Below are 14,207 nucleotides of genomic sequence, written 5' to 3' on the forward strand. Positions count from 1 at the left end.
TTTTTTTGCTAGAAACTTACGTAAACAAGCGGCCTTTTGCATTATGTACTGTACTGTAATGTTTACCTTTTCACGCTGATCAAATCAGCTGACTTGTACCGTACTGTATTTACTGTATGTAACAGTACTGTGCATTTAACTGCTTCATGGTTGTTTTGGTATTGTTAAATAAAATGCAGAGGGTTAGTTTACTGAATTGTTTTATTTTAATTTTGACCGACGGAATCATTCTTTGTAGAGTATACGTCACGTACCTAATGACGTCATGTATTTGGCGGAAGCGCGCTGACAAACAGAATGATTTCCTTTCATTATGTTACCGAGTAATCTTACTACAGCATTCCCATAATCGAAACACCGAGTAACGATATCAAATGTTTTAGTGGTCTGTATCATTAGTTATGAGATTAGTACAACTTACCGTAAAGTTAAGAAAAAAAAGTCTGATGACGATATATTTCTTCTGGCGGAAGGCGAGAGGCAAACCAAGTGATTTTCTTACAATCCGTTACTATTCCCATAATCGAAACAACGAATAAGGATATAAAGAATTTTCTAATAATTTTCAAAGAAATATGAAGATTTAACTGCATTAAAAATCAAAATACGGAGAGAGAGAGAGAGAGAGAGAGAGAGAGAGAGAGAGAGAGAGAGAGAGAGAGAGAGAGAGAGAGAGAGAGAGAGAGAGAGAGAGAGAGGGTGCGTATTCCGTGTATAACTAATAATGAGGTCTATCAACGAAATGTATAGAAAATGTGATACCCTATAATATATTGGCGCTGTTGTAATATTCACTATGAAGAGATCTCGAATATCAAGAAAATTATATAAATCAGTGTTATTCGTACTATATGTGCGCATAATCGTAATACTGCAGCGTCACCTTGAGATCAGCTGATCTCCCAACCAAAATTAAATCAAAAGTAATCGTTGATTATTGAAATGCTCAAGAAATTAAAAAAAACATGAACGTGCTTTAATAAACCACAATTAAACACAATAATGTATGAAATATGAAGGCTTAATATTGAACGAAAAATTGAATACTGTATGAAGCTTTAGAATTAACTACCCGTATGCGATTGACAAAGCGAGCACACACATACACAGAAAGAGCTACAACGATTTCGCATGATACCTAATAATAAGAACTGTAGGGAAACTGATTTTCTGTAACATATTGGCGCTGATGTAATATTCATCTTGAAGATATTTCTAATATGTTAATAAAAAAAATGCCAAAAGTCTGATGACGTTATATTTCTTCTGGCGGAAGGCGAGAGGCAAATCAAGTGGTTTTCTTCCGATCCGTTACTATTCCCATAATTGAAACATCGAATAAGGATATAAAGAATTTTTTAATAATTTTCAAAGAAATAAGAAGATTTAACTGCATTAAAAATCAAAATACGGAGAGAGAGAGAGAGAGAGAGAGAGAGAGAGAGAGAGAGAGAGAGAGAGAGAGAGAGAGAGAGAGAGAGAGAGAGATTTAAACTTGCGATGAAATCTCCGTCAATTTGTGTTCGTATATCCGGATGTTTGTAACACGGATGTTCGTATCTTGGGGAGCGTCTGTACATTCACCCTATCGATCAGTTGCCAGAACATGACAAGTACTCTGAGGTTCTGACCCAAACCCAAAGCTCACCATCAGTAGCTAGGTGAAGGGGCAGAAAAACCCTAGCCTAACCTTGCGAAAATGACAATTCGAGGCAAGATCAACTAGGATTGTAGCCATAGGCTACACTCAGAGGGAAGGAGCGATTACCCTATATTTGAGGGTAACCCGGGATTTGTGTGAAAGTATACTAAAGCCACTAGGCTACTAGCCTAGCGACAGCGAGATCGACTACCTAACCCATCGAAGCTCTCTCGTATACTATCTTAGAAGAGGAAATTATATGCAATCCATATATCTTACATGTATAAATTGCCTATTATCTTCATTTAAATTTAATAGCACTAGGAAAACTTATTATATCATGCAAGAGAGTAAACTATGACGCCTAGGCTAGGAAGCCTAGCGTAAACAAGATCGGCTACCTAAAACGCCGAAACTGATGCGAATACTATCGGCATAATATAATTAATTCCTAGCAATGAAGACTAAATAGCTAATTATATTTATATAAGCTATTAAACCAGGAAAGCTATTAAACCAGGAAAGTCGTTCTGGCTATCGCAATAACTCATGCGTTACGAACGATAGCGCCGAAGACACCTCCGGTCTAGGCAATAGCTCTGCCAAAAAATTATTTTAATTAAACTTGTTTTTTACTTTATGGCCATAGCTAAATTTATACAGCATAAGAATCAAATACTCAACTTTCCAGAGGCAGAAGCAGCGGGAGATTGCATAATAAATCCTGTTTTACGAGAGAGCACAGGGAAAAACATCAAGCGACACCAGTACAGAAAAAGAAATAAAGATGGCGGCGATTATAGCGCCATCTGGATGGACGATTATAGCGCCATCTGGATGGACGATTATAGCGCCATCTGGATGGACGATTATAGCGCCATCTGGATGGACGATTATAGCGCCATCTGGATGGACGATTATAGCGCCATCTGGATGGACGATTATAGCGCCATCTGGATGGACGATTATAGCGCCATCTGGATGGACGATTATAGCGCCATCTGGATGGACGATTATAGCGCCATCGGGGTACTTTAGCAGTAACGGAGGAAAGGAACTTGATAACGGCTCTTTTATTTTTGTCTCTTTTCCCCTCGAAGCGTAAACGCTTTGCGTGGTGCAGATTGCTATGTGGCGTGTCAAGAATACATTCCCTGATATTATGCGATATCCTAAAAGGAGAAACTTTAAGGATATTCGCGCCAGGAGTTAGAATTCTGGAGACCTCAAGTTAAATTCTCTGGGATTATCACTGTAATCAAATATACCCTAGGAAGCTACTTAAAGGAACCTTCCATCAGGACGACATGGCCTGAGCCCAAAAATGACAAATTCATTGGTCTGCCAACCTTCACAGTATGAGGAGCAGCCATTAGTTCCTCATAAACCTTTAATGTTCCTCTACTTCCCATGTTGTAAAAGGCAACCTCCACAACAAGCTCTGTAACATGCATCCTTCTTCTGGTGATAACAATCCTACAGATTGTAAGTTTCAGCAAACAAGGCTTCTTTTGAAATTGAACATGATGGTCTCTTGGTGTCATTAGAAATCTCAACGAAGCATAAACAATCTAAACCTGGTCTCAAAAGTTTATTCTAGATAGTGATTGGAAAGCAGGAAATCAGAGGTTTGCTAAGTAGTGGAACCTCTCGACCTGCAACCCAAGAACCAGACACATGAGATGGCAAATGTAAGAACCAGAGACATGAGATGGCAAATGTCTCCTCTTGGAATAGCCAGATGCAGTAGCTGCTGCAGACAAATCAGCATAATTGAAGAGGAGCAACAAGCACTATGTGAATGACCAAGTTTAAACATTTTTGTTTGTAATGAGCGAGCCCTATCCGTGAGTAGACTACTGGGCAAGACCTTACCTCTTGGGCAAGTAGTAAATGGGATAGGCTGATTACTAATGAAGTCTGGATTGGTGGTATCCTTTGACTTCCTGGACCAGTGGCCTCATTGTTGATTCTTAGATATCAAAGAACGATGCAAAATTGACGAAGAATGCCTGGGAGCATAGGAATCCTTAGATGTAACTGACCAAAGGTGAAAGAATTATCTAAAAGCCCACCTATGGGCAGTGCATGAATATCTGCAGATAGAACAACTGCAGGAGTACTTAGCAAGCTTGATCTTAGAGAAGCAGAATTCAATTAAGAACAATCAAGTGTTTCAAAGATTTTTCTCAGTTAGAATTTTTAAAATAGGGTAGCTAACATCTTGATTACTGGAGTAGCTCTTGTTGTTCTGATACAATTCTCTTGGTACAAGTTCCAGTAAAATTCAGTATCAGCTCGATTCAATAGCTCTGGTAGTATCCTTAGTTACTACAGCAGCTATGATCACAGTTCCTGTCTGTAGAACACCACTTTTTTAGAAGACTGAAATTGATATGACCATAGCTCTGTTATCACAAGTGTCAGTATGATACAAAACACCCCAGAAGCCCCCAAAACTTATTCAATTGGACAGTTTAATCAATTCTTATCAGTAAGCAATAAGTTTTACCAGCTAGTTGTTAGCCACCCTAGAAAATAGCTGCTAAATTGATTTCAAGTTAGATTAAGGCAGTCTTCATTTTGGGACTTGTATAATGGATTCCTGAAAATTCATATCGCCATATGAAATATATCAGTTAAAACAGCATTCTACTCATGGAAACTTTATCAAGTTAACAGCCTTTTTTATGTTTTCTAAAATTGTGTGCCCATTTATGAATAACAACAATAATAATAAAAGTAAAAATAGTAATAACAATAATAATAATTTCAATGAATAAGGATCTACTTTTAACCTTAAGATTAAAGTTGTAATGAATAAATATTCCTAGAAAGGTGACAAACCAACTAACCTTTTTGGTTACAGGAGAATGAGGATGTGACTCATTCGATTTTCTTTTACTAGAATGAGGTTCCAATTTGATCTCACTCTTTTTATCCCTGGATACTTTAGGTTGCTCAGGACTGCCTTTGAAAAATGCCTTCATGGTTGGCTGTACCTAAACAATAATTATACTGATATTTACTTGGAATAGTTACTTTATAATATACTGCAGTCATTGATTTATAAGAAAAAAAAATCATTATTAACCACAAGTTATTACAGTGTAGTAAATATTATTCAAAATAATTTAACACCAAATACCTTAGTTTTAGTTTTAGCAGCACTACTGGGTGAAGGAGTCCGTTGTGGGACAATGTTTGATGCCTTGACAGGGGTAGATGTGCCTGAACTACTATATTTACTGTTACTGTCTTTGCCCTCATCATCACCACCATCATCATCATTATCATCATCAATTTTATCTGCATCAGAGCCTAAAACTTCAAAATCTCCGTATTCCCGTGATTTCTTGTAAAGTTCCTGAAAAAATGCTTCTTATATATTCCTAGACTATATTTAATCTTTTTAAACTGGTAAAGCTTTGAAAAAGGGTTGGACACAAAATCAAAATATCTAAATTGAGTGAAAACATTTTATTAAACAAAGCTGTTTTCCCCCACTAAACCCATACTGGCTCTACTCATTTTTTGTCATGAAATGTCCCATATAACTTATTTCAGCTGTGAATACAGATCAAACAGTTCTCAAGTGTCCCACAAGCTAAATCTTCAATCATATGCAGTATTAACACTGAACAGCTATAGTATTGGGCTAGGAGAGCAGAAAATCTGGATATAACATCATGTTTAATTAAAGGATTTATAAAATCCTAAAAAAAAAAAATTCAAAATTACCTGAAGATATGATAATGAAGTAGCTTCTTCCCAAGATTTGTCATCTCGAATTTTTGTGACCCTTGGGAACCTTATTGAAATTCCATCAGCTGTATGAATCTGATGCCTTGTAAATTCTGCACCAGTAATTTCCCATACAGGAGCTTTCTGTAATGATTAAATACTACAAATCATACATCAACAGCCATTTACTTTTCATTAAAAATTCAATGTTCTTAAATACAATCTTGGATATTCTATACTAACTGAACTCAGGACGGATAATGTTTATGAGATCGGCATTGTCCCTCGATGTCGCTCACTATCATGGATTTCACTGTAATGTTGCTATTTAAGAAGGCTACATGATAGCTGTGTCTTTTCAATTGTACATATTACCATAGAATTTGGTAGAAACAGAGAAACTATGTTTCCCATTAATCCCTGAAATTTACACTTGGATATGTGAATCATTCTAGGAACAATTTACTCCAACGCCAAAAATAACCATTCAACCAATATCGAACTAAACGTTTGCTGTGGCTTTTCTATGGCAGATATCAACATGAAAATTGTTAGGGACAAAGTAAATATCCATCTCACAAATCCCTGAAAATGACAAATTCGTAGATAATTTGTATTTTCCCTAACTATACAAACCTTACTATTTAATAGGGATATTACTTTCGGTGTAATTGAAATGACGAGCCATTAATTTTTAATGAGGTTCAACTACCCACACCGATAGTTATCGGGGGGTAGGGAGGGTAGCTTCCTACTGCTCCCCCTCACACACCTGTGATTGAGCTCACTTTGCTTGGAGGTAGGACTTCAAGGGGGATAGGGCTAGCAGGCAAGTTTGGTTAAATAGCTAAGGTTTGTATAGTTATGAAAAATACAAATTATCTACAAATTTATCATTTGTTCCGTAACTGAAATACAAACCACGCTATTTAATAGGGGTGACTCACCCATTAGGAAGGGTGGACGTCCAAGCAAATCTGGCTTTTTGGCTTTACCTGGGGGCTCCTTGTTTGAGTGTGTCAGCACTCAAGGGATAAGGAGTCCTTGCGCCTCGCTAAAACCTTTCTACGCAAGGATCGCGGCCTTCGCAAGCTGTGTGTGTGAAGGTATGTAGAAGTATGACTTGTCCTGGTAAAGTTATTCCGAGTTCTTTAGATGGAAAAACTGTGCATCAGGACTTTCCCAGTACCACCTCATCAGGGTATGGGGACGCAACAGTATTAATCTTAATACTAGGTACACAAAGGAGCATGGTTTACCTGCAGTGGTTTGAGGTCAGCTATGCAGAGAACCCACGATGCTGCTTTCCCTAAGAGAGGGGAGAATGAAGAAAAGAATAAGGGCCAGTCAAACCTTTTCATTCATGCAGACTAAAACTGGGTAACAATGCCCTGAACCTTCTGCTACTTGTCCAATAAGGAGCTTGAGGTTTTAAACCCGCTGTTGTGCAGCCACCACAGGATCGATAGAAAACGTATCAAGTCTCCTGTGGGTTACGTCTTGCAGGTAGTGGGATGTGAACGTGTTCTGATGCTTCTACACCCCAGCTTGAAGAACCTGCATCACCGAGTACTTTCTTTTGAAGGTCAGGGACGTAGATATGCCCCTGACATCATGAGCTATGGGACGACGTGACAGAGGAGGGTCTGGATTCAGTGCCAGGTCAATGACCCTGCAAATCCACGCTGAGATGGTGTTCCTGGTGACCCTCCTCTTGGTCCTTCCTGTGCTGACGAATAGTGCGGGCACACGAGGACGGGCTGCGGCTGTTCTCTTAAAGTACAGCCTTAAACTCCTTACTTGGCATAGTAAGAGATGGTCTGGGTCATCTGTTACAGTACGGAGACTAGAAATCCGGAAGGAGTAGAATCAAGGATCCGCTACTCCCAGGTTCTGAGTCTTAGCAATAAACTCAGTGACGAAGCTGAACGTTACCTCTCCCCATCCCCTTGAATGGGCGATGTCATATGACCATGAAGTTCACTGACTCGCTTAGCCGAGGCCAAAGCTAGCAGGAACATCGTCTTCTAAGTCAGGTGGCGATCTGTTGCCTAGCGTAATGGTTCATAGGGAAGTCTCTTGAGAGACCTGAGAACTCAAACCACGATCCATGATCTCACTCCTGACTGAGGGCAGGTAAGTTCATAACTCCGTATGAGTAGAGAAAGTTCTAGTGATGAAGAAATGTCCATTCCTTTCAGTCTGAAGGCGAGACTTAAGGCTGAGCGATAGCCTTTCACTGCTAAGCCTGATAAGCTTATTTCTTCGCACAAATACACGAGGAACTCCGCTATTGCTGGAATAGTGGAATCGAGTGGAGAGATACCCCTTCCACAACACAACCACAGAAGGCTTTCCACTTTGCCTGGTATACTGCTGCTGATGATTTTCGCAGGTATCCAGACATCCTGTTCGCAACTTGTTGCGAAAATCCTCTCTCAGAGAGGAGATGCTGCATAGTCTACAAGCGTGAAGTCGTAGCAAAGCTACAGCTTTGTGGACGATGTTGGCATGTGGTTGTTTGAGTAGATTGTGTAGTGGAGTTCTCTTGGAGGCTCCGTTAGGAGTTGCAGAGGGTCCGGAAACCATTCTGGGTGATGCCATAGCGGAGCTATGAGGGTCATTGAAAGATTGAACAATGTTCTGGTCTTGTTCAGTACCCTCCCATCAGACAGAATGGGGGAAAGGCGTAAATGTCGACGTTGTCCCACCGTTGTTGGAAAGCATCTTGCCAGAGAGCCTTGGGGTCTGGGACTGGGGAACAGTACAGTGGGAGCCTGAAATTCAGGGCCGTTGCGAAGAGGTCCACAGTCGGAGAACCCCACAAAGTCAGGACTTTGTTGGCTACTAGATGATCCAAAGACTACTTGGTACTCACTATCCGAGATGCTCTGCTCAGGTTGTCAGCAAGCACATTCCTTTTGCCAGGAATGAAGCGTGCCCATGGTGGTATCGAGTGGATTTCAGCTCATCTCAGTATCTCTAATGCTAGAAGGGATAGTTGCTGCGAAAAAGTACCTCCTTGCTTGTTGATGTAGGCCATCACTGTGGTGTTGTCGCTCATCACCACCACTGATTGGCTTGCCAGGAACTGTTGGAACTGTTGAAGGGCCAGAAAGACGACCTTAATCTACAGGAGATTTATGTGGAGGTGCTTTTCTGACTCTGACCAGAGGCCTGAGGTCATGTGGTGCAGCACGTGGGCCACCCACACTTTTTTCGAAGCGTCTGAGAACAGCATCAAATTCGGGGGGAGGACGAGAAGGTCCACTCCCTTTCGTACATTCTCGTCTGTCACTCACCACTGAAGGTCCGACAGTGCCTCAGGTCCCATGCGGATCTGGATGTCCGGGGAGTCGTGGGCTTGATTCCACTGGAACTTGAGCCGCCACTGGAGGGATCTCATCCTGAGGCGACCATTGGGAACTAGACGGGCCAGAGATGTAAGATGACCGAGGAGACTTATCCACGATTGGGCGGGAAGTTCTCATCTGAGAAAATGTCTTGCGACCTTTCTCAGCCTTGTTACCCTATCGTCTGATGGGAAGGCTTTGTGGAGATTGATGTCTATGATCATGCCTAAGTATACCAGTCTCTGTGTAGGAAGCAGGGAGGACTTCTCGAGATTTACCATGATCCCCAGATCTTGGCAAAGTCTCAGAAGTTTGTCTCGGTGTTGAAGAAGGGTTGACACCGAGTCTGCTAGGATTAGCCAGTCGTCCAGGTAACGGAGGAGATGGATGCCAATCCTGTGTGCCCAAGATGACAATAGGGTAAACAGACTGGTGAAGACTTGTGGTGTTGTGGAAAGACTGATGCACAGTACCTTGAACTGGTACTTTCTGTTGTCTAGGCTGAATCTTAAGTACTTCCTTAAGACAGATGGACTGGGATCTGGAAGTACGCGTCCTTTAGGTCCAATGTGCACATGAAGTCTTGCGGTCTTACTGCTAGTCTGACCATGTCTGCCATCTCCATGCTGAACGGAGTTTGTTTGACAAACTTGTTCAAGGCTGAGAGGTCGATGATTGGTCTCCAGCCTCCAGACGCCTTCTTTACAAGAATGAGTCGATTGAAGAAATCCGTCGAGGACCTCTTAGAGAGCGCCCTTTTTCAACAGGGTCTGGACTTCTGCCCGAAGGGCTTGCTCCCTTGCCGATCCCATGGCAAAGGAGTTCAGTGACACTGGATTCCTGGTCAGGGGAGGTAGAGATGTTATGAACCAGACGCGATATCCTAGACTGATCACAGAGATTGTCCAGGAATTGGCACTGAGTTGCTTCCATCTGTCTGCGCAACTTAGCAGGCATCCCCCCACTGGTGGAAATGCAGGGGGACTGCCTATCCTAGCGTTTGCAGCCTCAGCTGCTTCCTTTCCTGTCCTTGACAAGAAAGGGCTTAGACACCACTGTCTTCGCTGCTGTTTTTGTCGTCATCGTGGTCTTAGTTGGACGGGACTGCTGTGGTGCTGGAGGTTTATAGGGCTTAGATGTTAAAGCCCTGTGGAGGAGGGAGTCTTAATGAGACTTTCTCCACCTCTCAGCAGCAAGTTCCACATACTTAGGCTCAAACAGATGGGACCCCTCTATGGAGGAATGTCTGAGCCTATTTATCTCGACACTTGGGACCTTCTGGTGGAACCTCTCAGACACTGCATCCCGACGTTTCAAGATGGTATTTGCCCACAAGTTCGAGACTTGGTGGGCAAGAAACTCGATAGTGCGAGTACCTGAGAGTAGGAAGGTTTCCATAGCTTTCCCGGTACGTTCCATGGAAAAATCCTCGGATCGTATCAGGATACCTAAGGTCCCAAACCAGATATACAGCCACGAAGTAGCTTGCATAGCATATTTTGTGACCTTCTCCTGATTAAGGATCTCAGTTGCCGAGAACGAAACCTGCCGGTTGGAGTGTCTCTCAAGAGGGATTCGCCTGGTTAGCTCTTCCAGAGAGTGGTGAATAGGAAGAGATGAACTCTGTTCCTCCAGGATCTCGAAGTACCTCCTCTGCTGTACGCGAGGAGGTGGGAGGAGCTTGTTCATGGTACCGGCACAGATGGAGAAGGAAACTCAGAGAGCTGTTGGGAGATCTTGTCCCTGCTACTCTTCACCCCTTGAGACCAGGGCAGGGCTGCACTGGTCTTTGAGGGTTTCTGAGTACCAAAGACGCGGTCTAGAACCGTGTCTTTGCCCTCTTGAGGGGGTATCTCTGGGTCGGAGAGCCCATTAAGAAACATCATTAGAGTCAGAGCCTGCCAGAAAGCGTGCTCTGACTCCTGCTGGTCTCCTCCTGCTGTAAGACTTGCAGCGAAGTCTCCTTCTAACCCCATAGGCTCTTCTTGGGGTGAGTCGTGGACATTCACTGAGTGGCTGGCTGTCTCCATTCTAGCCCTAGTGGAGGACTTCGGTAGAGTTTTGGAGTCTTTGGATTCCTTCCCGGGGAAAGAGGTAAGACTCCAACATCGATGACCTGTGTGGCATGTCCCTTCTGATATCAGCTTGCTGGGAACTCTCGGCGTGAAAAGAGATTTCCTCCATTGGTGCGATGGGGGATTCTCTCTCTTCACGTGGTTCCCTAGGTGACGGGAGATCTTCGTCTGACAGGGCTGGAGAGTCTCTCTGAGAAACAGGAGGAACGCTCCTCGATGTTCTGCGTAGAGTCAGCTTTGCCCTCGGGGAAGTGACCGCGTCAGCAACTCCTCTTTTCCTCTTCAAAGGGGTAGAGGAAACCATAGTTCTGTGCCTTAGGTCTAGAGCTATAGGTCACTCTGATGAGCGATCAGCCAGGACTGGCTTGAAAGCCTGTGTTACAGCTCTGACAAAGGCATTGAACCAGGACTGCTGGCTGACAGACGCACTGCCAGACAGATCCCCTGAAGGGAAAGGGACCGAAGGTTCCCTAGGAGGAGTTACTGTGATAGGTGGGTCCGCTTTAGAAGGCAATTTAGGGATCCTGAACCCCTCTGCATGAAAGTATTTCCCTTCTCCCACAGTGCGTGATGGTATGCGCTTGTGGGGAGGGGAATGAGGCGATGGCGACCTTGCTGGATGATGCATCTGTGTCCGTGCCTGTTGGTGCGCGTGCTTACCTTCGGGAGAATTTTGGCGCTCACGCGAGGGAGAATTTTAGCGCTCGCGCGCGCGGGGGAGAATAAACGGTGCTCGCGCAAGGGAGAATAAACGGTGCTCGCGCAAGGGAGAATAAACGGTGCTCGCGCACGGGAGAATAAACGGTGCTCGCGCAAGGGAGAATAAACGGTGCTCGCGCAAGGGAGAATAAACAGTGCTCGCGCAAGGGAGAATGTTGGCAAGCGCGTGCAGGAGGGTATTGGCACGCGCGCCTGCTTGCGGGAGAGTATTGGTGCGCACGCCATGGGAGAGTATTGGTGCGCACGCCATGGGAGAGTATTGGCGCGCATCCGTAGAAGAGAGATGGCACACGCGTGCATCTCTGTGAGTGCGTGCAGGAGATAGATGGCGCGCAGGTAAGCGCGAATGTTCTGGCAAGCGCTGGCGTGCTGGTGAAAGTTAGCGTGTAGGTCAGGGCGGCAACGTGGTTGTCGTCTCACCTACTGACTTGTGTGCTGGGGAGTGATGACGCGCAGGAATCTGTTGGCGCGTTGGTTGGCGCACAAGCGATGTAGGGCGCACATATTGGCGGGCAGTTGAATGCTGGCATGTAGGTGAGCGCAGGTGAGCACTGGCGCGCAGAAGGGTGCTGGCACGTAGGCAAGCGTTGGCGCAGGGCGCGTAGGAGCAGGAGAGAGTGGGCACGCAGGAGAGCGCAAGTGAGCTGCGGTGTGCTGGCGCGTAGGCGACCCTGGGAGTGTGCCCTCAGGGTGCGCAGGTGATCGTGGGCGCGTGGCGTGCAGGAGAGCGCTGTTGTGCAGGTTGATTGCGCGTGAGCGCAAGTTGGCGCGCAAGCGCGTGAGGCTGCTGCCATCTGTGAGGGCGAGTAGGTTGAGTGGTGCACCGAAGCGTTGTACAATGACGAGCTGCTGGTGAGCGCTGGTCTGAGCTCGTAGACACATGGTGCTCAGGGCGAGAGTGATGGCACGCAGTTGCGCACTTTGGAGGAGCTACATTAGGCTCTACAAGCGACAGGAACAGCGATGGAAGGTCGCCAGGTCTGTTGGATGGATGGTCGATGTGTCCTTTGAAAGATAGACCATCCACCGAAGGAGATCGCAAACGATCTGCAGAGAGGTCCAGGACCGAAGTCACAAGACTGGTTGCAGGTGCAGTGATGGATGAATGAAGTTCTGACGGAGGCTCCTCTGCGGGGGACTGCAGTGATGACGTTGAACCAAAGAGGCGCCTCTTCACCAGGGAGACCTCTAAGGCAAAGAGGAAGGCGAGCCTTCCGACGGATGCGCCCTCTGGGGGCCGTTGGATCAGCAAGCTGACCGTCAGCAGTCCACCGAAGAGGAGTCTCTGTAAGTGAACTCCCCCAAGGGAGAGAAACACTGGCAGGAGTGACCGATGATGAACTTGGTTTCCCCCTCGATGAATGGTCAGAAACGGGGGAAACTAGGTCAGGAGCTACAGCTGTAGTTTGGAGTGGCAGAGGAGATGGATGACGCCGCACGAGACACCTCTGACACAACAACATTGACAAGAGTCAGGGGATTTACCTCTGACGGCGATGACGATTGCATAACAGAAGCACCCATACGGATAACCTGTAGCAGGACCTCCTTGGAGGGCGAACCCCTGAGCCCCAAGGAGGATCAAATCTGAAGTTAGTGACAAGGCCTCACACGGGGGGGAGAGGTGGTGCTGCTTCGCCAGGGGAAGCATCCTCATCTCTCAAGACCCATGGTTGGTTGGAAATAACTTGGTCTATGCTACTACTCGACGGTCTCTCGTAAGAGACCGACCGAGTAGGAGCTTTGGAGGAGGGTTGGGAGACGGAAGAAGAGGCCTTGGGTTTTTCTCCCTTTAAAGCAACCTTTGAAGGAGAAATATCCTGCTTGGACTACTTCTTCCGCCGTTGCGCAAGCCTCTCCCACTGGGAGGAAGACCACTCCTTGCACTCACTACACTTGTTGACACTATCACACTGTTGACCACTGCAGTAAGGACAAAGGGTGTGAGGATCAGTCTTGACATCCGACGTATGTGTCCCACAAGGGCAGCCGAAGAGTCCAGAGCAGGTGCACATGGTCGCAGAAGTCAACTTCACACACACACCGAGAGAAAAAGAGAAAAAGAGAAAACAAAGAAGCATTAATGGCTGCCAATGGTCGGGGAGGATGAAGAGCGGTAACATCTGTTCACCATCCGAGCCGAAAGCAAAGTAAGCTCAATCACAGGTGTGTGAGGGGGAGCGGAAGCTAGCTACCCTCCCTACCCCCCCCCCCTGCTAACTAGCGGAGTGGGTAGTTAACCCTCGTTAAAAATTAATGGCTCGTCATATCATCTACGCCGAAAGTAATACTCCTATTAAATATCGTGGTTTGCATTCCAGTTACGGAACAAATTTCATTTAGATATTTGAAGTATTCTACGAGTAATTTAAAGCCTCCCGCGGATATTGAAAAATTGCTACTGTGACCTTTAATCATGTCAAGTATCGATATGAAAATTGGTATGAATGTAATTTACATAACACTCATCAAACCCTGTGAAAATCATTTGGATATCTGTGAAACACTAGGAGTGGTTTGCAGCTCCTCACTGATTCTTTAGCTAAAAATCATCACTTACGAACAAAAGTGATAGCCAAGGCATGCTTATAGCATGTATAAACATGAAAATTGGCAGAAACAAAGCTTATATATACCTAAATAATCCCTTAAAATTTCATTTGAATATAGTAA

The 14,207-nt window shown here is 44.8% G+C and overlaps 1 protein-coding gene across 4 annotated transcripts in view; it reads right to left on the minus strand.

The window, feature by feature from the left end:
• The window catches only part of DNAlig3 (DNA ligase 3), a 108,364-nt gene that overhangs the window by 18,840 nt on the left and 75,317 nt on the right, over positions 1 to 14,207 (minus strand). For all 4 annotated transcript variants that reach the window (XM_068390099.1, XM_068390096.1, XM_068390097.1 and 1 more), the window contains exons 17-19: positions 5,384 to 5,530; positions 4,791 to 5,009; positions 4,498 to 4,644 (exon numbers count right to left, since the gene is read on the minus strand). In XM_068390099.1, coding sequence (XP_068246200.1) covers positions 4,498 to 4,644; positions 4,791 to 5,009; positions 5,384 to 5,530 — 513 coding nt within the window. The remainder of the gene's footprint in view (positions 1 to 4,497; positions 4,645 to 4,790; positions 5,010 to 5,383; positions 5,531 to 14,207) is intronic.

This window comes from Palaemon carinicauda, chromosome 16 (genome assembly GCF_036898095.1).
Source record: "Palaemon carinicauda isolate YSFRI2023 chromosome 16, ASM3689809v2, whole genome shotgun sequence".
In the NCBI taxonomy this organism is placed as follows: Eukaryota; Metazoa; Arthropoda; class Malacostraca; order Decapoda; family Palaemonidae; genus Palaemon; species Palaemon carinicauda.